We start from the raw sequence: 22,384 nt of genomic DNA, 5'->3' as shown, positions 1-22,384 counted from the left end.
GCTTTGGAGGACTTGTGGTAGAACTAAGGTTATCAGGTAAAATACCTTAGGGGCCTTGGAGATAATTTTGACCCTTTTTAAGTTTAGACTTGTGAGGGGCATGAGAATTATCCCTTTTGACACCCACTTTGCTCATGATTACAGCTTTCCTGCTTCAACTCTGCTTGATATAAGCAAAAATCCCGGAGCCCATACCTCAGGGGACAGGGAGACTTAACTGTTGTTTACAAAGTGCTCAGAGGTTTTCAGGTACAAGGTGCCCCTGGAGAGCCTGGTTGATTAGTGTTCATTCAAAACCACTTCCTGTATTCTGGTAGCAGCTGAGAAATCACATGCACCAATCTAGCTTGTAGATTTGAATGCGAAAGAAATGCCATTTCAGTAGCAACTATTTCTGGACTCTGGCTGAGCTTTCCTATTGCAAGTTACTGATGCATAAAATCACTGAATCTTCTGGGCCCTCCCACCATATAACTTATGCTTACTTTAAAGTCAACAACCATACTGACTTCCTACCATTTAAATTGTCCAGTGTCCTTGGCTGGCAAGAATCATTAACAGCAGCTACCAACAATTTGACAGCTTAACTTCACAAAAGGGCTTGGCCTGATTGATTTCTGTTTATTTACTGTGCCGTCCCTCATTAGAATGGTTGGTTGGCCTGATCCAAAATAGTGTGCCATTGAGACAACTATCATTCACTCATTCAACATATATTTATTAAACCCCTTCTGTGTGTAAGGTACTGTGTTGTTTGATGTTTATGTGTGGGAAGAGTAAGGGTTATCAATCACATATTGATCCCCTCAAGAGTTTGAAATCTAATGATAATTATTATTAGTTGTTTAGTGTTTCTTGTATATCAGGCACTGTGCTAAGCCCTTTATAAACATCAATACCTTTCACCCTCAGCAGTCCTGTTGAAGTAGGTGGTGGTTATTCAGCTGCTCAGTCATGTCTGACTCTTTGCCACCCCATGGATTGCAGCACGCCAGGCTTCCCTGTCCATCACCAACTCCCAGAGCTTACTCAAACTCATGTCCATTGAGTTGGTGATGCCATCCAACTATCTCATCCTCTGTTGTCCCGCTTTCCTCCTGCCTTCAATCCTTCCTAGCATCAGTGTCATTTCCAGGGAGTCAGTTCTTTGCATCACGTGGCCAGAATACTGGAGCTACAGCTTCAGCCAGTCCTTCCAATGAGTATTTAGGGTTGATTTCCTTTAGGAGTGACTGTAGGTTTAAGTAGGTGTTGTTGCCATTTTGCAGATGTGTCATGATAAATGCAGAACCCTAGTTTTGTCATGAACCAGCTGCTCGTCTTTATCTATGTTCCTAACCCAGCTGAGCCCCAGTACCTGAGAAGACTGGAGAAGTTCAGCTTTTGCCAAAATGTTTACTCTCACAAGAAGCACCATGGAAACCAGGATCTACAATTTGAGCATATACTCTGCTCAGAGATCCCTGAGGTCCACGGGGATTTCTCCTGTGGATCTCAGCTCAGAGCCGCTTGCCCTGTGCTTACCTGACAAGAATGGATCCCCAGATCCCATGCTGTCAGAGCTCTGGGAACCTTCCCTTCTGAATTCTTAGCACAGGGGAAGCCCATGTGTGTAAGAGTATTTGCTGCACTCCACAGAGTGCTGTAAGCTCCAAGGGGGTGCACATTGTACTTTTTGTGCTCAATTCTGCTTTCTCAGACTCTGGCACAGAGTTTGGACCAAATAATCAATATTATTTCATTGATTAACTGATTGCTTTAGTCAAGGTTCTGAAAAGAACCACACTAAGGAAACTGCAGGCTTTTTTAACTTGTCCTACACCATCCAAGCCTCATTCAACGAATATTTATCAACCATGTCCCATCATCTAGGCTCTGAATTAGGTACTGAGGATGTAGCCAGGTAGACATGGTCCTTATTCTCTTGGGGTTTGCATTGCAGTCAGGAAATCCAGATGATCAATTGTTGAAATAAAAGGATAAAGAGAATTTCAGATATTTGGTTAGTCCTGAGAAAAAAATTAAACTCAGAACTCTCAACTGAATCAGGGGTGGTCAGGAAAGATGCTCCAAAAAGGGGACATTGGCATGAGGTGGAAATCATGATGAGGAGCCAGCCTCGTGAAGTTGTAGACACAGAATGTTCCCTGTGTCAGTAAATGTACTTGATCAGGACAAAACCCTGAGTGTCATCCTTGACTCCTTCCCCTTGCATACCTGTCTCTTCAATCTCCAGAGCATTTCAGATTGGCCAGCTTCTCCCTGCCCTCATCGCTACTGAACTGGTCCAAGCCGCCTCCCTCTCGCACCTGGACTGTTGTGATGACCTACCAACAGGATTATCTGTCTCCATGTCTCTACCCACTGTCTGCTCTCTGTAAGTCAGATCACGTCACTGCCCCACTCAAATCCTTCAATGCCTTCTCCTTACATAGAGGGCCTGTGTGAACCAAGCCCTCAGAATCTCACAGATGGGGCCTCCTCTCCAACCTCAGTTCCTGTCGCCCTCGCGCTCCACACACTCTACCCTCCACGCTGCTCCCTGAGTGGGCCAGATGTGTTCCCACTCGGGCTCTTTATACTTGTGGTTCCTTATTGCTGGGAAACTCTTCCCCCTATACTTCTATTGTCTGCTCCATTGATTCATTCAAGTTCTGTTCAAATATTAACCAGAAGCCTTCCCAACTCCCTATTGAAAATGGTAACATTATTTCCTATACCTTAAGGTTGTCTAATTTTTCTTCATAGAACTCCTCACATCAACCACATGTTATATGTCTGTCTCTCCTATTGGAATGTAAAGCCAGTGAGGGTGGGAACTGAGTCAGCTTTATTCACTGCTGTGTTACCAGTACCTGGAATTGTGGTCCTAAATCAATATTTCTTGGATGGATGGATATAGATAGATGGATGAGTGAATGGACTAATGGGTAGGTGATTGGGTGGATGGATAACAAAACACAAGAACATGAATCTTTATATATTGGAAAAGCAGAGAAAAGGCAGGAATAGGGAGATACAAGAAGAGGCTGTAGAGGCAGGCTGAGGTCAGATTATACCCCTGTAAGTGATTTTAAGAAATTCAGAATTACACTAAGAGGCTGGAGAAACTGTCACCTCTAGAAAGCTTTTGCTTTATAATTCCTCCAAGAAGTGACATGATATTTGGAGAATCCTTGGATTATATGACCTCTTCTGTATTACTTTCTCTGATACCCAGAAACAAAGCTTTGCCCTGTGCTTTGATCCTATCAATGTTTTCTAGAGATACTATGGATTAAACAGCACATATTGAATTAGCTACTTTGAGGTACTGTATAAATGTACTTCCCTGGGAAGTCATCTCTGACCTCCCAAAACAGAGTTAAGGGGCCTGCCACTTGCCACTGCAGCTCCAACTGGCACCAGAGCGTGCGGTGCTGCTTTGCAGTGTTTGTTTCTCTGTTACTTCCATTGGAGTGTAAACTTCTTGAGACTGGAGAGGCTCTCCTGTGGGCTCCTTCAGCCCAGAAACGACAGAGAGTTGGCTGGTATCTGGATCCAGTCCATCAAGGTGTGTGTTTTATCTGTTTCATTTTATGTTATGATAGCTGCCAACATTTTAGATTTTTAAAAAATTGATTTCTGGCTTCCGTTGAAATTTTATAAGACATGAAAATGCTGTGTCCATGGTCTCAACAACTAGAGAAATTAAGTAGCTGCCTGTTCCTAGGCAGCATGCTTTCTCCTGCAAGCCACAGTCCCCACCACTCTCTATTACTGGTGAGAGCATCTTGTTATTTAGCAGATGATTGAGTTTTTGTTTTGTTGTAGTCAAGAAATATAATTCTGTATTCAGTTTGCCATCAAAGAAGGCTACATGTTGTTAAACATGGTGCTTAAAGCCCCTTTTGGAAAGTTAAGTTTATGATACTAGTCCCAAAACAAACAAGTGTTGTTATTTGGTGTTTAAAAGCATAGGCCTTCCCTGACCACTTGACATAGAAAAGGTATTAATTTTCTCCAAATCGGTATACAGACTCAATATAATTCCTAATAAAATCTTACCAAGATTTTTTGTAGACATAGACAAGATTATTCCAAAATTTATATGAAAAGTCAGAGGAACCATAATAGCTAAAATGATTTTTAAAAGAATAATAAAATAGAAATCAATCTATTTAATAATAATGATGACCATATAGTAGTAACAGAGGGATAGACTTACAGATCTGTGGAACATAATAAAGACTCCAGAAACAGACCCATGCAAATATGCCCAACTGATTTTTTACTTGTAGTTTACTGAAGGAAAGAAAGTCTTTTCTTCACATGGTTCTGGAGCAACTGCATCTATAGACAAAACATGAACCTCAATCTAAGTCTCACAGTGTACACAAAAATTAACTCCAAATGGATCGAAGTCTTAAGTTTATGAACTTAAACTTATAAACTTTTTAGAGAAAAAAAAAATCTTTAGGATCTAGGTTAGGTAAAAATGTCTTACACTTGACACAAAACATGATCCATAAAAGGAAAATTAGATAAGTTGAACTTAATCACAGTAAAAACCATTTGCTCTGCAGAGGTGGGGGGGCGGGGGGGAACCCTGTTAAGAAGATGAAATGTCAGGCTAAAGACTGGGACAAAATATTTACAAACTATCGATACATAGCAGACAAAAAACAGTTTTTAAAGTATATAAAGAGCCTAAAATTCAGTATAAAAAAGATAGTAATCCTAGAAAGCAGGCAAAAAAAGTGAAGAGACATTTCCCCAAAGAGGATATTTAGATGGTAAATAGACACTTCAAAAAGTGTTCAATCATTGAGGAAATGCTAATTAATACTGTACAATAAGGTATCTATCACAGTGGCTAAAATAAAAAGTTGTGACAACACCAAATGCTGGTGAAGATGCAGAAAAACTTGATCTGTCGTATATTTTTTGGTGGGAAAGTAAAATAGTATACCCCCTCTGCTAAACCATTTTGCAGTTTTTTTAAAAACTAAACATAATCCAGAAACTGTACTCCTTACATTTATCTTAGGAAAATAAAAATTTACGTTCACACAAGAAGCTGCACGCCAACCTGTACACAGGGTTTATAGCAGCATTCCTCATAGTTGCCCCAAAACTGAAAACGCCCTGGATGTCCTCTAGCGGATGAGTGGTTATAGAAACTGTGTTGCTGTTGTTCAGTCGCCAAGTCGTGTGTGACCCTTTGCAACCACACATAAGTTGAAAGAAATCATATTTTATTTCATCTTAACTACAGTTGCTTGTAGTGACAAATGTGCCCCTGTTGGACTCAACACAGCTTCTCAAACTCTGAAATCACCCTGGACACTGCCAGCTTCACTTTCTGTTTTACCTTGTTTTCGACACAGTACTTGTTTTGATTACATTAACAGCCAAAATCCAGCTTTGCAAAGATACTGTGTTATTAAAGGAAATAAACCGCACACGAATGCTAAAATGTGAGTTCCCTTGTGCTAGTTCTCACAGATCCAATAGATGGTGATTGTTGCTGTTTTTCTCTCAAAACTTAAAACACCCTCCAGCACACGTGTGAGTTTGCTGAAATACCATGGGGCACTTGACGCAAACTGGGAGCTGCTGGTATAATGGTTTACTTTGGCCTCTTCCAAAGCAGAATGCAGTAGACCCAAACCAACTGCTTCCTTCCTGGGACCTTCCCATTTGGAATGAGCCACCTGCTCCCGGACATACCTGTGTCCCCAAGATGATCTCACAGTCAAACCACCCACCTTTAGGGAGCAAGAGTCATTTTCTGTGACTCAGCCAAGGCAGAGAAGATATTTAGGAATGGATGCTGAGGCTCATTCCAAAGATAGTATGCAATTTGGGAAACTTCTCTTCTCCCAAAATTAAGTTCCACAATAAGCACCTAGAAGGTGACAAGCACAGTCCTAGTTACTAGGGTCACAAAAGTGAGTTAGGCCTTGTCTCCAAGCCCTTGAGTAATGGTTCTTCCACAGATGACAGACAGCAATGATGTTATGGAAAACCTTTGAAGTCTACAGACCCTAATTTAAGCCCAGACTCTATCAACTTGTTAGTTTGGCCTTCCTGAGCCTTAGTTTCCATGTCTGTAAAAACAGGAGTTAAAATGTCTGCATAGCACTTTTTATCTCACAGGATCTAATGAGATAAATATTTGGAAACTCAGAACCTGATGACCAGCATACAGCAAACATCTATTAATATGTTTCCCATCTTTTTATTAATAATCACTAATGCCAACCAAGGTGACTTTGTCCAAGGGTGAAAGGGAATCCAAAGAACAAGATGTATTTCTCATGCTTCTCAGAAGAGATGGGCATATCAGGAGATGGGGGAGAGGAAGGAAATCCCTGAAGGTTTTGTAATGTCATTGAGAAGCTGAAGAGCAGAGTTACACTGGCCTGGAAGCTTCAATCTCCTCTCCTTTCTTTAGGCAGAGAATAAGTGCTTGAGAGCTAAATTGATCTGTTCATCCCCTGTTCCTTTTTTTTTTTCTCTTAAATACATCCCTTAAAAGTGATGAACTTTCTTCCCCCTGATTCTGGCTGTCACTCAGGGACTGTTTTACCCAGCATGTGCCACATATGACATTTTTCCCCCTCCTAGCCCAAAAATCATTTCAAAGTCAGACTTAATATTTCTTCACAGATGTTATGTCATCCTAGGCACCAGTGATCAATGTTGCAGAGTTGAGGTGGATCTGGTGGGGATCTCTCTCCAAGAAAGTGAGATGATGTGGGAGACCATAAAGCAGCTGTTAATTTCCCTCAAAGTGAGGAGGATTGTGCTCAGTGGTGGAAAGCGTTCTCTGGGTCCCCAGCCTAACTGTCTCGATTAGCCTGCACGGCCATCACAGGTGCAGCACATAACAGCTCTAGAAGGTTTTCATAGCCAGGCCAATTAAAATCTGTCACGGCGCCAGCAACTAACAGTGTGTGCGCCGCAATGCCAAAAGTCAAAATGAGTTCTCTAAATAATAATTGCTTGCGTTTTGGGGACAGTTTATGGTTTTCAGCACATTTACACTTCCTTGATCTCATGCGCTCCTCTTGCGGAGGGCAAGTAGTTTAGGCGGGGAAACCAAAGTTGAGAGAGATTTAGTGATTATAGGTTCATTATTTATTACTATTATAGATTTAGTGATATAGTGATTATATTAATATTATTTTAGGACCCCAGTCACTGTGCCAAATTGCTCTTGATATTAAGTCCTTCAAGAATTTCCTCTAGTCCATATGGCAGTAACTAACATCTATATATTACTTAACAGCTTACAAAATGCTATTGTATTTATGTTTTTGTTAGGTCTTCCATAATATACTGGCAACCCACTCAGTATTCTTGCCGGGAGAATCCCATGGACAGAGGAGCCTGGCGGGCTACAGTCCTTAGGGTTGCAAAGAGATGGACAAGACTGAGCATGCACCATAATATAGCATTGCAAATCAGTCTTCATTATCCTATTTTTATGTACAAAACTCAAAACCTTAGAATATTTGTTGAAATTCTGCCTCTCATTTTTTTAAAAAAATTTTATTTTACTAAAGTATAATTGCTTCACAATATTGTGTTGGTTCCTGGTGTACAACAATGTGCATCAGCTATAAGTATACATATATCCCCTCCCTCTTGAACCTCCTTTCCACCCCCCACCCCATCCCACCCAGGTCATCACAGAGTACCAAGCTGAGCTCTCTGTGCTATGTAGCAGCTTCCCACTAGATATCTGTTTTATGCATGGTAGTGGAGAAGGCAATGGCACCCCACTCCAGTACTCTTGCCTGGAAAAATCCCATGGACAGAGGAGCCTGGTAGGCTGCAGTCCATGGGGTCGCTAAGAGTCGGACACGACTGAGCGACTTCACTTTGACTTTTTACTTTCGTGCATTGGAGGAGGAAATGGCAACCCACTCCAGTGTTCTTGCCTGGAGAATCCCATGGACAGAGGAGCCTGGTGGGCTACCATCTATGGGGTCGCACAGAGTCGGACACGACTGAATCGACTTAGCAGCAGCAGCAGTGTATATACGTCAATGGTGTATCTCATTTTAGAGTCAAGGAAGCTGGGGTTTCAGTGAAGTTATATCACCTAAGGGTAGACAGCTACCAAGTGGAGGGACTAGGATAAGAACCCAGGCCTGCTGATTCTGATCCAGCATTCTCTGCTGCCTTCCGTGCATGCCCCCCTCTCTTTTTCTGTCTCCTGAGAGGTGCATTTTAGTCTTGGGATCCACTAAGAAAGTGCACTGACACTGCTATGAAAACACAGGTGTCTCCTGTTGAAAGACGGAAGGGCTTTGGGGCCGTGATTTATTTTCCTAGTGATTTAGGAATGGGTAGTTTATATTTTAAACTGAACATAAACTTGACCCCTGGTCTCTTAACCACCTGATCTCTGTGGTGCTGAGCATGTTTGGTGAAGGGACTTGTGTTGGTTTCCTGGCCACCCGCCCGAGGCCGGTGGTGCATTTCAAGGGCCCATGGGGCTGTGAATGTGCATGAAGGCAGGATGAATGTCTTCACAGGCACAGCAGGCTCAGAAGTTGAAAGACAGCCTGCCTAAGGGAGAAATGAGCTCTAAGCTGTTCTCCATCAGAACCCCCCAAAATCTCTTGCAGTAAAATGTTTTGTTCTTTGTTTCTTAGAGATGAGAAATGAGGAGGAGCTCCTTCTGGGCACTCCTGATGATTTTTTAGGTTAAGGCTGAGCCCCTGAGGACAAATGATTGCCTGGCTAGTGTCCTAGGGCTGATGAACCACAGGGTGGTTCCCTGGTGACACGTGTGAGGATAGGAATGGAATTTCACATTTCTCACTGCTGGAAGGGCAATGCTTTCCACCCGTTGTTCACTCTGAAAGCTCTCTTCAATCCCAGCCTGTGAGTTCTCCCTGGAGGAAGTCAGAGAACAAATTCTGCATTCCCTGTGGTGCATTCAAGTCTAAGGGCCAGGTTCCTTTCTCCTGCAGAGCCAAAAATGATGATTTCCTCAAGAGCAAATGGTTGCCCTTGCCTCTTTGGCTGCAGTGTATCTGTGTCTGCTCTGCCAGTCCATCAAAATCTGGGGTGCAGCTCAAGGAGCCAAGTTGACAACGTCTCAACACAAATGGCTTCTTTTATATTTGAAAGAAAGAATTGGAACTGGAGGTGGGAGAAAATGTAGTAACAGCCTACATTTTTTTCATATTTTTAAATATGATTTTAAAAAGAACAGGTATCTAGATAAATACATATTTATTTATAGATGAGTATGTATAACCATATATAGATTTGAATTTTTTTTTGCCACTTTTATAAAGATGTTTCAGAGCATGGTATGAATAAATCTACACTTGACTTAGTTTAATGCAGTGGCATTGATTTCTGCCTGCTAAACCATGATTCTCTCTCAGTGGGGGAGGATCAATAAGACCAGGGAGGCCCACTTCTGCATGTCATCAGTCTTGGTTTTAATCTTGGCAGTCCTGGTTACAGACCACTCAATCTGGAGGCATACTGATTGGCAGTGATATTTTCTCGATGATTTCGTGAACATATTTGGGGCGTGTTTTAGTTTCTGACTCGGCGTATGGTTCCTATTCCTTTGGGCTTTATAGTTTGGTACGTGTTTTCTCCCTTATACTGCAAAAGATCTATTGGAGGAAAGCTTGGGGAAAATTGATTTTACAGAGAGAAGAATTGAGATAATTTTTAAACAGAATCAGAAAAGGAAAAAATAACTGTAAATAAAGTATCTTAATGCTTGCTGCTGCTGCTAAGTCGCTTCAGTTGTGTCCGACTCTGTGCAACCCCATAGACGGCAGCCAACCAGGCTCCCCTGTCCCTGGGATTCTCCAGGCAAGAGCACTGGAGTGGGTTGCCATTTCTTTCTCCAATGCATGAAAGTGAAAAGTGAAAGTGAAGTCACTCAGTCATGTCCGACTCTTAGCGACCCCATGGACTGCAGCCTACCGGGCTCCTCCATCCATGGGATTTTCCAGGCAAAAGTACTGGAGTAGGGTGCCATTGCCTTCTCTGATCTTAATGCTTAAGGGATTTAAATTGGAATAGATTTGAGGGAGGGGGCACTGCGTCTAATAAAAATGCCATCAGAGTCACTGGGCTTAATACTAATTCCCTCTCATTAGGCATAAAGGAGCTACCTTATATTTTCTTTCTCTTGAAAAGGGCATCTCACATGTGTCACATTCAGGGAGAGCTCTAAATGTGATGCCTGCTAGTAACCTTATATGATAGTTGACAGATTTTCAACAAAGTCACATATGTACCGAATGTGTAGATCCTATATCATTTCCCAAGTCCTTTCAGCCCAGCATTCATTGAAAAGCCTATTAGGATGGACAGTTGGTGGTTTAAACAAAAAGGGCGGGGAGAGAAGAAAAACAATTCTTTCCCCACCCATCCAGCCATTCATTTCCTACCAATTAATAATTCACACCCATCTTGCAAGCCTAAGACTGTTGCGGAAGTGTGTTAAGAGATAAACAGAATGCTAAGCATAGAACCTGGTTTGTGTATTACTGTTTTAGTTTCCTAGAGCTGCTCTAACAAAGTACCATGAATTGTGCCTTAAACAACAGAAATGTATTGTCTCCCAGTTCTGGAGGCTAGAAGTCTGAAATCAAGGATCAGTAAGGTTGGCTCCCTCAAAGTCTGTGATGGAGAAACTGTTCCATGCCTTTCCTAGATTCTGGTGGTTACTGGCAATCTTTGGTGTCCTTTGACCTGCAGATGGATCACCCTGATCTCTGCCATCATGTTCATATGACTTTCTGTGTGTGTGTATGTCTCTGTATCCCAATTTCTCCTTTTTATAAGGACACCAGTCATCTTGGATTGAGGTCCCCCATGACTTCATCATAACTAACTGCATCTTCAGTGACCCTATTTCCAAATAAAGTCACATTCTGAGATATTGGGGGTGGGTGGGGTGGGCGGGGGCAGAGCTTCAGTGTAAATGTTGTTGTTGTTGTTGTTCAGTCACCCAGTCGTCTCCACCTCTTTGTGACCCCATGGACTGCAGCACGCCAGGCCTTCCTGTCCTTCACCATCTCCCTGAGTTTGCCCAAGTTCATGTTCATTACATTGGTGACGCTGTCCAGCCATCTCATCATCTGACGCCCTCTTCATCTTTCCTCAGTCTTTCCCAGCATCAGAGACTTTGCCAGTGAGTCATCTGTTCACATCAGTTGACCAAAATACTGGAGCTTCAGCATCATTCCTTCCAGTGCATATTCAGGGTTGATCTCCCTTAATATTGACTGGTTTGATCTTCTTGCTGTCCAAGGGACTTTCGGGAGTCTTCTCCAGCACCACAGTTTGAAGGCATCAATTCTTTGTCATTTTGCCTTCTTTACAGTCCAGCTCTCACATCTATACGTGACCATTGGGAATTTTAGGGTGACATGATTCAACCCATGAGCTTCCCTGGTGGCTCAGTGGTAAAGAATCCGCCTGCCAATGCAGGAGATGTGGTTTTGATCCCTGGGTTGGGGAGATCTCCTGGAGAAGGAAGTGGCAACCCACTCCAATATCCTTGCATGGGAAATCCCATAGACAGAGGAGCCTGGAGGGCTACAGCCCATGAGGTTGCAGAAGAGTTGGACACAACTGAAAGACTAAACAACAAATTCAACCCATAACAGTTACTGTTATTTAGTTTTATGTTTTAATTATGTGCGTGCTCAGTCACTCACTTGTGTCCAACTCTTTGTGGCCCAGTGGATTATAGCCTGCCAGGCTACTTTGTCCATGGGATTTTTCAGGCAACAGTACTGGAGTACTTTGTCCATGGGATTTTTCAGGCAACCCAGAGTAGGGTTGCCATTTCCTCCTCCAGGGGATCTTCCTGACCCAGGGGTTGGACCTGTGTCTTGCATCTCTTGCATTGGCAGGTTGATTCTTAACCACTAGCACTACCTGGGATAGCTTTTCTTGATTTTTTTCTTCGTTATGATCTACCCTATTTATACTACATATTCAAATTTCAAAGAACAAAATTAAGAAATTAGAATATTGTTGCATAGTGTGTGAGTATCTTCAAGCAGCACTGGCTGAAAAGTTAGAGAAGATATCCAGGACATCAGAGCATTCATGGTCCTTGTAGAGGGATCAGGAGAGTCTGCAAGCCCAGTCCAGCAAGGCAGCAAAGCGAGCCATTCATTACTCCCAAAGCCATCCAATGATGGCAGTCTCTCCAGCCTTAAGATCCTGGTATCCTCTCATAGTAAGCAGACAGGCAGCAACCTGCCCAACCTCAACAGATGGTGTGGAGTCCCTTGTGCCACTGGCATCATGCATCCTTTAGATTTATTAAAACACTCTCAAAAAAAATAAAAAAAAGAAAGAAAGAAAAAAAAGGAATACCCTTTGGGGCCATAAAGTCCCAAATCTAGCAATTTCCTGCTGTATCACAGCAAAGTACCTTCCCCCCAGCCCTGCCCCTCTGGCTGTTGTTGAGATGGTTAACCAGTAATTCCTGAAAACAGTTCTCTTCTGACACATGCACAGCATTTTCCTTTGTAAGAACATGAAGGCTTGATGCCTCCAGAGCCCATTACATAGACAGATTGGCCCCTGAGATAATTACAAGAAGATAGTCTAATGGGCTCGATTAAGGCAATCCCGTTACCTTGGTGAAGAATCACCAGTGAGGTGCAAACCCAGAGGAAGTCTTCCCCACCACAAAAAATATAGTTACTTTCTTACCTAGAAACAGAAAGAGCATTCAGTCCTCATGTTTATATTTGGAAACTAGGTTGCTATCGATCTGGCAAGCAGGATTGTGGAAGGAGAATATTTTTACTCCATTCTGTTTCAGAAGAATTTAGGATGACATACAAGGGTGGATCAAATATGACATGACTGAATAAATCAAAAATTAGGTGACCTAAAATTGTGGTCTCTCAGTATTGGAAGCCAACTCTCCAGGGAAGGCAGCCTTGCCAGCTCTAGAAATGGTTGATGGATGGTTACCCAGCCCTTCCTGACCTAACAGGACCCTGAGAGCCCTGAGGGTGCCTCACCTCCACCTGAGAGAGGCAGTCCCTGGCCTTGATATGACCGCCAGCTGCTGACTCCAAGCCAGCCTCGAGACAGGCGAGAGAGTGAAACATGCATGGCTATCTGAAAGAAAGCAGGCCATCTTCTGGGATATCATGCCTGGTTTCACCCCACGCTCCCCAGATGAGGGGATTTCTGTGGATATAATATGCGACTCTCAGCTTATAATTTACATGGGGTCCCTTCCCCTGCCACCACCATCTCCAACTTCAGATTATATTAATAAGTACATTTTTAAAAAAATGTATATGGAAGGTATTTTGAAAGGTGAAAAAAAAAACATTGAATCACTAAAGGATCGTTAAGAGGGAGTATTATGCTCTTCTCTGTCTATGCCCTCTTCGTGTCTGGGACACACATATTAATACATGTAGAAGAAAGGCCACCTGCTAGTTTGGAACCTTTCTTCCTGAGTCCCTCTTCATTAACCAGGTCTTTTCAAAACCCCTGTGGTGAGCATAGGACTTACCTGAGGAGTTTTGTAAATTGCAGATTCCCAAGTCCTATTGCTAAAGAGTCTGATTCAGTAGAACTGGAGCCAGGCCCGGGAATCTGCATTTTAATGTATTCTTCTAGTGATTATGAGCTTCATGGCCAATGAAACATAATGTGAGATGTGCTATGCTGTCCTATGGCCTTCCCTGGTAGCTCAGCTGGTGAAGAATCTGCCTACGATGAGGCAGACCTGGGTTCGATTCCTGGGTCAGGAAGATCCCCTGGAGAAGGGATAAGCTACCCACTCCAGTAGTCTTGGGCTTCCCTAGTGGCTCAGCTGGTAAAGAATCTACCTGCAATGTGGGAGACCTGGGTTTGATCCCTGGGTTGGGAAGATCCCCTGGAGAAGAGAAAGGCTACGCACTCCAGTATTCTGGTCGGGAGAATTCCATGGACGGCATGACTGACCAACTTTCACTTACATGCTTTCCTGTGGTTTTCTGTCTTTTAAAGCAGTAATTTTTGCAATCCTAATATGTAATGCTTGTAAAGCTAAACATGTTCATTATTTTTTAAATCAGATAATATGAGTAAAAATCATCAATTTTCCACTATCAAGACAGAATTATCATGACTAGTTTCACGAATATCAGAACTTTTTTCTGTTTATATGTGTTTGTGTGTGTATGTAATTTCTATCATTTAAAAATATTAAGTTTGCTGACGCAGATTTGTGAAAGAAAAGGGGAAGGAAGTGGCTCCTGCACAATATTTTTCTTTCAGTAATAATAATAAAGTGATTACCATTTTTCCCCTTGGGTTCTGTGACTCTAAGGACCCTAGGTTTACCATGACTTCTTTCAGCAATGCTTTCACAATTCCTTATAGCTATACTCAAACCATTTTCCTCTAGGGACTAGGTAGCTATGAATTGCCAACTTAAAAGACATGAGGGAAATTGATACGATTTCTTCAAGGTTCCTTTTTAACATATTCATTTTTTTATTGGCTGCATCAGGTCTTAGTCGCAGCATTTGGCATCGTTCATTGCAGCTCATGGTCTCAGTTGCCCTGCGCAGGTGGGATTTAATTCTGCAACCAGGGATGGAATCCAGGTCTCCTGCGTTGGAAGGTGAATTCTTAACCACTGGACCACTGGAGACATCCCTCTTCAAGGTTCTTTTCCCTTTTCTTGCAAACATTGTCTTCCTACTATAGAACTGTCCTCTTTTACCACCTCTCCATCTGCACTTGGAAATGTATATGTACCAGTTCATTTTTCTACCTTTTGTGCTAACTGTCCTTTGATGTTTCACCTCTGAGAGGTCTTCCCTAGCTAGAGAGAGCTTTGAGTATCTGATGAAAATTATAATCCCTCATTCCTGAAAAACTATATGTATTTACACCCATAGTTTTATATATAATTTCAAGAGGTCCAAGGAATCTAATTTAAGAACCCCTCTGATAATACATCCTCAACAGGCTGAGTCCCTCAGACCTACCAAGGAGTACCAGAGATGTTACTCATGAAAATATGTATTCAGCCTCAGCTACCCAGCATATACTGCATTTATTCCCTGGAGACACAGAGAGAAATAAGTAGGAACTCTGTCTTAAGGCTCTCTGGATACTGGTAGAGGCAGATAGAAAAACAGTGACCATAGAATTTGAGAAGCACTGTGATAAAACACAGCGAGGGCTACAATAAAATGCTCTTAAAACAGTTCTCACTTCTCCCCTTAAAACCTTTCGTGTTGCCTCTTCCTATTTTCCATGAAGACCTTCATCATAAATCTCAAGCTTACTTCACCAGGATCATCTGGACATGGCTCTTTCTTTTGCCCAGCCCTGGCATGTCATGCTCCTATCATATTAAAGTCTTGTCTGACCCTCAAACATGCCATGCTCTATGGATCTTCTTACAAGATGTTCCTTCTGCCTGGCAGGAAGGGACACTTCCTTCCCCATCCTTGGCCCTTTGGTCAGACTGACCTTCATTTGTCCTCTACCACTAGACCTAGGATGCTTTCTCCAGGGAGCTTCCCCTGTTCCACCAAGTTCAAGTTAGATGCTCCCCCTAAGTGCTACTAGGGCACTCTGTACTTACCTTCATTCTTAGCACACTGTATTACAATTACCTCCTCATATATCTGTGTCATTGACCAGGCACCAACACAAGGACAGGGACTGTCTTGCTCATAGTTCTAGTGTTACAGCTAATGTATAATAGTTAATAAATATTTGAATTAATTTACCAATTAATTTAATTCTTAAACCTCAACAGAATTAGTTTTAAGCTTTCTAGTGTAAGTCAGAATGGAGAGCCCTCCTACCTCTGTATTCTCTGAGAAATGTGATCCATAATTAGAACTTTAGCAACATCTGATCAAGCTGCTCTTTGCCTGTAAGGAATCTGGCTCTCAGTTACTTGGCACACACAGAAGCAGGGACAGAGCTGAGGCCAGTTAATTAAGAGATGTTCACCTGTCACTTGCCTAGCACTCTGCAAAATACTTTGGGGAGTCACAGATGTATGCATTGCCTCCTTGAAGAACTTGTTGTTGGAAACACATGAGTTCCCCATATGGAATCTAGGTAGTATATAATTTACTGCTAAATTATATAGTAGAGATTATATGATGACGTTTATAGCCACACTTACAGCAGAAAGTAAAGAACTAAAGACTCTCTTGATGAAAGTGAAAGAGGAGAGTGAAAGAGTTGGCTTAAAACTCAACATTCAGAAAACTAAGATCATGGCATCTGGTCCCATCACTTCATGGCAAATAGATGGGTAAACAATGGAAACAGTGACAGACTTTATTTTTTGGTCTCCAAAATCACTGCAGATGGTGACTGCAGCCATGAAATTAAAAGATGCTTGCTCCTCGGAAGAAAAGTTATGACCAACCTAGACAGCATATTAAAAAGCAGAGACATTACTTTACCAACAAAATCTAGTCAAAGCTTTGGTTTTTCCAGTGGTCATGTATGGATGTGAGAGTTGGACTATAAAGAAAGCTGAGCACCGAAGATTTGATGCTTTTGAACTGTGGTGGTGGAGAAGACTCTTGAGAGTCCCTTGGACTGCAAGGAGATCCAATCAGTCCATTCTAAAGGAGATCAGTCCTGGGTGTTCATTGGAAGGACTGATGTTGAAGCTGAAGCTCCAATACTTTGGCCACCTGGTGTGAAGAGCCGAGTCATTTGAAAAGACCCTGATGCTGGGAAAGATTGAAGGCAGGAGGAGAAGGGGACCACAGAGGATGAGATGGTTGGATGGTATCACTGACTCAGTGGACATAAGTTTGAGTAAACTCTGGGAGTTGGTGATAGACAAGGAAGCCTGGCGTGCTGCAGTCCATGGAGTCACAAAGAGTTGGACACAACTGATCGACTGAACTGAACTGAACTGATAGCCACTTCTAGCTCATCTGTGAATCAAAGGTTTTTAATAGTGTTACTGACCCCAGATCCAGCTTCTTGCTGCTCAAAGCCAATAGAGAGACAAGGTTGATTTTGGATGCTGGCAACTAGAGGTGGTGGGAGATGCCTGTCCAGAGGTCGACCCCCACCCCCCCCACCCCAATGACAATCAGTGGGCAAGAGCTTTTTTAGACAGAGGGAGGGGGCTACATGCAGAAAGAGTACAGTCAGCTTTGACAGTCATCCTGAAATTGGTTATCTGTGGTCTGACCAGCATCATCTTGATTGTTTTAAGTAGAATAAATCTTCAGTTCTAGAGTCACTTGGTTTCTATTACTTGAGGCTAGTTCTTGGAATTGTGGTAGCTTATGTCATGGCTACAGTCTAGTCATCATGTCGTTAACTTCTTCCACCTGGTGGGAGTTTCAATCTGTATAAGACAGCTCACAGGATATGGCTCAGAATATTATCTATAGCCCGTGAGAAGGAACTAAAGGTCCTTGGCTATGCTTACTGACTAAACTATTATTATTGGGTCTCCTTTGATAGTTTTCCTTTGTTTCTGCATGTTCTCACTTCTCTGATTAAACTTGCTCTTTGGCTAAAGTTTTTCCACAGGCAGAAGGCGGGCAGAGGACATGGGAGGACAAGGACCATAGAGTTCTGCTCCATTTCAACAGCACTTCACTCAACTAAACTCTCTTGTAGCTTGAGAGTAGGGATCATGTGTTCATGATCTCAGGTTGAGCATAGTCCCATGGTCTGAGTTGGTACCTGACAACTATTTGTTGAACCAAATGCAGTCAAAAGAGAGGAAGACATCAATAAATATGACATCTGGGAAAAGAGTTGCTATTAGTTATTTGATTAGGATGAAAGATTTGTATATTTAATAACACTGGGGAATCCTGAACATTGCACTGGGGGCTATGACAGACACACTAGAATTAAAATGGTGTTAATGAAAGAATACAAGCTTCAGGATGTGGCATTCCTGATTCAAATCCCAGCTCTTCTGTAGGCTTGCTGAGTAACCTGCCATTCATTTCATAGGTAATTGTTAAATTATGTTGTAGGCAAGGCAATATGCTAGATGTTAAAGAGGTAAAATTAAATATTCCCCACAAATGTGGGCTCTTCAACCCCTTCCTCAGTTTCATTACCTGTAGTGTGAGTCCAGCAATATTTTCTTGGCAAGCCACTGGGAGAATTAGGTGTGATATATAGGAAAATGCTCAGTACACTCTTGACATGTCATAGATGCCTTGTAAAAAATGCCACTAGAAAGCACAGTTCCTGTAATCTAGTCAGGACAAGTCAATGAAAATTCAAGATCCAGCTAGAGCTCACTGTCAGCATGGTGGCCCTACCAGCTGTGGGGCACATGAAATGTGGCTAGTCTAAATTGAAAGGAGCTATAAGTGTAAAATATGAAACAGGTTTTGAAGACGTACAATGTAAAAAGGAAAATAACTCACTAATAATTTTTTTGCTTATTATGTGTTGAAAGTATAATATTTAATGAAGTGGGTTAAGTAAAATACATCAATTTTCCCTGTTTCTGTTTTAAATTTCTTGTTGCTCTAAAAAATTTGAAATTACATATGGCTCACATTACTTCTTTTGGGAAGTACTGCACTAAAGAATAAAAGTTACTGGTTTTGGAAAGAACTAATTAGAGATGCCATTGACCCAGAGACATGTCCCAGAGAGTAGGGATGGAGCAGGGACAAAAACTGCGAGAGATTGTAGAGCTGCAATCCTGATTTCATACTCTCATGATGGTATTGATAATAGTTATCACATGGCACCAGAACATTTTCATTCATTTTAATTCTTCTGCCACTTATGAAATATATCTGTGTGTCTACCTGGGAAAGGGGATGATGCCAGCGGGTAGGGGAAAGCACACAAAGAGGTCCTTTCTTCTCACAATGGCTGTTGGTGTTGAGCTCATTTGGAAGAAGTGTGAAAGCAGGTGGGCTTTAGACGGAGTTTGGATGTTAGCATCTTTCTTCCCTACATGATCTTGGGCAAGTTACTTAACTTGGCTGAGCTTCAGTTTACTCGTTTAGAAAAAGATTGTGCCAAAGGTAACTGCATTAGTCTGCTCAGGCTGCCTTAATGAATACCATAGACTGAGTGGCTCTAACAACAGGGATGTGTTTCTCACAGCTCAGCAGACCAGAAGGCCAAGATCAAGGTGCCCACTGATTCACTTCCCCTGCGAGGACTCCCTTCCTGGCTTGTAGAGTAGAAAGCCACCTTCTCATGGTGTCCCCACACAGCAGAGAGAAAGAGAGAAAGCAAGCTCTCTGGTTTTTCTAGGTCACTAACCCCATCATGCAGGCCTCACCCTCATGACCTCATCAGGCTTCATTACTCCCAAAGGCCTCATCTCCACATGCCATCTCCTTGTGGCCTGGGACTTTAGCATATGAAATTGGGCATTCAGTCCATAACAGTAACTGCATCATTAGATTTTTGAGTGAACTCAAGGAGCTTGTGCATCCTAAGAATGTGGTATAGTATAAATTTTGGTCAACTGTTAGATGGTCACCATAGCCTCTATTTTTTTTGCCTGGCATATATATCATATTTGATGTTCAATAAATATATGTCAGATGAGTTATATAATTTATCAACCAATCAAGCAATGACTGTTTCAATTCCTGAAACACCTGGGTTATCAGGTAGGATCCAGCTTCTCGTGCCCTCTAGATCACATCCCTGAATGTGGATATGAGGACAGCCTCAGCTGCTGAGAATAGGCCATGCTGACAATCAAATTCTCTTGCTTTGACATTTGTGTCTGTCAAAGTTTGGCTCCACCCTCAGGCCACTCCTTAGCCGCCTAGCAATGCCCTTGGTTTTATTTCCCTAATCCTGTCTTCTTCTTCTTTTTTTTTTTCAGTATACCCAACCATGAGACTCCTTTTCTCCCATCCAATTTAATAATATAAAACCTGCCCTGATTTAGAATCTCTTTGGCAGCTAATCGAACCTTGAAGCATTCTATTAGCTCTCTGTATTTGCACTAAGCCCAAACTGACGCATCTGGGATTATTATGTAATAACTTGGGCTCATTTCTGGCCAGTATATACCATCCCTTTTTATTCTGTAAATCCCCTCAGGGCTTTCTTTCTGTTTGCAAGGGGTGAGAGAAGGGGTTATAAGGGCTGTGGTTAGGGGCTTTGGGGTAGGGGCAATGTTTGCTATGAGTTATTATCCTGCACTTATCAGTATTAAACTGGATTTGACAACTCATAGCCTAGGATTTAAATGATCTAAACCTTGCTTCATTTGGCAGCCTGGTTTCCCCCATTATTTATTGTGGGACCCAATTCATTATCATCGGCATACTCAGAGGCTTGCCCTGTGATGCCTTCACAGTCAAATGATTTATACAAATAATAAAAAAGATGGGGGTTGCTAGCAATGAGATCCAAAGCCATTTTTTTCTCCCTTTCCCCTCATCTGGTTCGGTTCATCTTTCACACATCAACCCTTAGCCCTCTTCTTCTCCTAGGAAATTCATCCTCGGCCTCCTCCTGGGCCTGAGAAGGAAAGGCTTTTGACAGGGATGGGGAAGTGATGAGAGCTGTGGTCCAATTCCAGTGTAAGGAGTATCAGGTCTTTCTTAGGAGGCACCATGCAAACCCTTCCCGCACATTGCAGGATTTCGGTCGTCACAGCAGCCCTTTGAGCTAGGCATTGGTTTTCTCCCGGCTTTTGCCTCTGGGTCTCCCTAGGATAGGTGGAGTGAGAGGAAGAAGGTGCGGGGGCAGGGATCAGGGCCGGGGATATGCCTCTAGTATCTCCAGAGGGAATACTGCTACCAGTGATGTAGTGGGTGGTTAAGAACGTGAGCTCTGACATCCAACAAACCAAACCGGCTCTGTTACCTATTAACTGCAACGGTGAGCAAGTAACCATTCTGTGCCTCAGTCGCCTCTTCTGTAAAGTGATAATAAAGTACCCACATAGGGGATCGTGAGGACTGAATGAGATGTCACAGAGAGGACTCCGAATTCATTTGTCCATCTGTGAGAAGGGTGTAATAGGACCTAACTCATTTTACCTTCACAACAAGGCTATGAGGTAATATGTATAAAACACTTCAAGCAACGCCTGGAAATACATGTTATAAAGGTTAGTTGTTGTTATTCCTGCTACTGGGATGACTATGCTATGACTACCATCACCACCACTATTAATACCGTTATTGTTGTCATGATTCAGAGCAAGATTCAACAGAGAAGGCGGGTACTGTCCAACCACTGTGTTGCAAAGACCTTGAGGTAGGTTGCTGGTTGGCAGAATTTAACCGTCCATGAGAGTGACCATGGCCTATACTACTGTAAGAAAAGTGACGTGTGTATGTGTTTTACTTTCCCTGACCTGTATCTACCCATGCCTTTCTCAAACTCGATGCCAACTCTAGGCTTGCCTAGGGGTGGGGCGGGGGTGTGTGGTTTACTTTTCCTGTCCCATATCTACCCATGCCCTTCTCATGCTCAGTGTCCACTCAATGCCTTTCTCAGGCTTGCCTGGGGAGGTTTGGTCTAAAGCTCCAGCCCAAGCTGGAAGGAACAGCCTTCACTCTGAAACTCAGTATCCTGTCCTCTTACTTCTCTAGTCTCAAGCTTTAGTAAGCATATGTATTAGGTCATATGCTTTTTGCTGAAAACCAAGTATTGATGGATAGGCTATAGAAATCTTACTTATTTAAAATGTGGGGCAAGAGTACCTCTTTTGGGAGCATCTGCTGCATTGAAACAAGACACAGGTCCCCCCCTCCTCCAATTTCATATCTTGTGAAAAAAATTTCTGTTGACATTGATCTTAGGGTAACCCTTAGAAATCCCATAAATGCTATTTTTTTTTTTTAATAAACCAGCCCTGTGCTTTGGAAATCCAATAAGTTTTAAGCTGCCCCTTGCAACTTGCTTCAAATGTGCTGCTGCTGCTAAGTCGCTTCAGTCGTGTCCGACTCTGTGTGACCCCATAGACGGCAGCCCACCAGGCTCCCCCTTCCCTGGGATTCTCCAGGCAAGAACACTGGAGTGGCTTGCCATTTCCTTCTCCAATGCATGAAAGTGAGAAGTGAAAGTGAAGTCACTCAGTCGTGTCCGACTCTTAGCGAGCCCATGGACTGCAGCCTACCAGGCTCCTCCATCCATGGGATTTTCCAGGCAAGAGTACTGGAGTGGGATTCCATTGCCTTCTTGAATGTTTTATAGCTGACTTGAGTCTCAGTTGCAAAACTGCACCCCCATGGATGTACATTTGTAAAGGAAGTGATGCCAAGAGTTCACAGTGGCCTGAAAGTCCAGATTGGGTCCAGATTTTCTCTTGTACCAGCCTATACCTAGAGCCACGAGTAATGTTGAGTGCTCCAAAATATTTTTGCAGTGTGTGTATGGCAAGAATTTATAGGCAGTAGATAGCACTGTT

The 22,384-nt window shown here is 42.6% G+C and overlaps 1 protein-coding gene and 1 long non-coding RNA gene across 26 annotated transcripts in view; both read left to right on the top strand.

Annotated features, from left to right (window-relative positions):
• PPP2R2B (protein phosphatase 2 regulatory subunit Bbeta) overlaps positions 1-22,384 on the top strand; it is a 705,283-nt gene that overhangs the window by 525,101 nt on the left and 157,798 nt on the right. For 17 of the 25 annotated variants that reach the window (XM_055557503.1, XM_055557439.1, XM_055557489.1 and 14 more), the window contains one exon: positions 2,237-2,377. The exons of the other annotated variants lie outside the window; for them this stretch is intronic. In XM_055557503.1, coding sequence (XP_055413478.1) covers positions 2,237-2,377 — 141 coding nt within the window. The remainder of the gene's footprint in view (positions 1-2,236; positions 2,378-22,384) is intronic. 25 annotated transcript variants of the gene reach the window in all.
• On the top strand, positions 14,525-17,234 carry LOC129635034 (uncharacterized). The gene is made up of 2 exons (XR_008706086.1): positions 14,525-14,676; positions 16,483-17,234. It is a non-coding gene; the product is annotated as an uncharacterized LOC129635034 (long non-coding RNA).

The sequence above is a fragment of the Bubalus kerabau genome, chromosome 1 (genome assembly GCF_029407905.1).
Source record: "Bubalus kerabau isolate K-KA32 ecotype Philippines breed swamp buffalo chromosome 1, PCC_UOA_SB_1v2, whole genome shotgun sequence".
Taxonomy (NCBI): Eukaryota; Metazoa; Chordata; class Mammalia; order Artiodactyla; family Bovidae; genus Bubalus; species Bubalus kerabau.
This window is presented reverse-complemented; position numbering and strand designations above follow the sequence as displayed.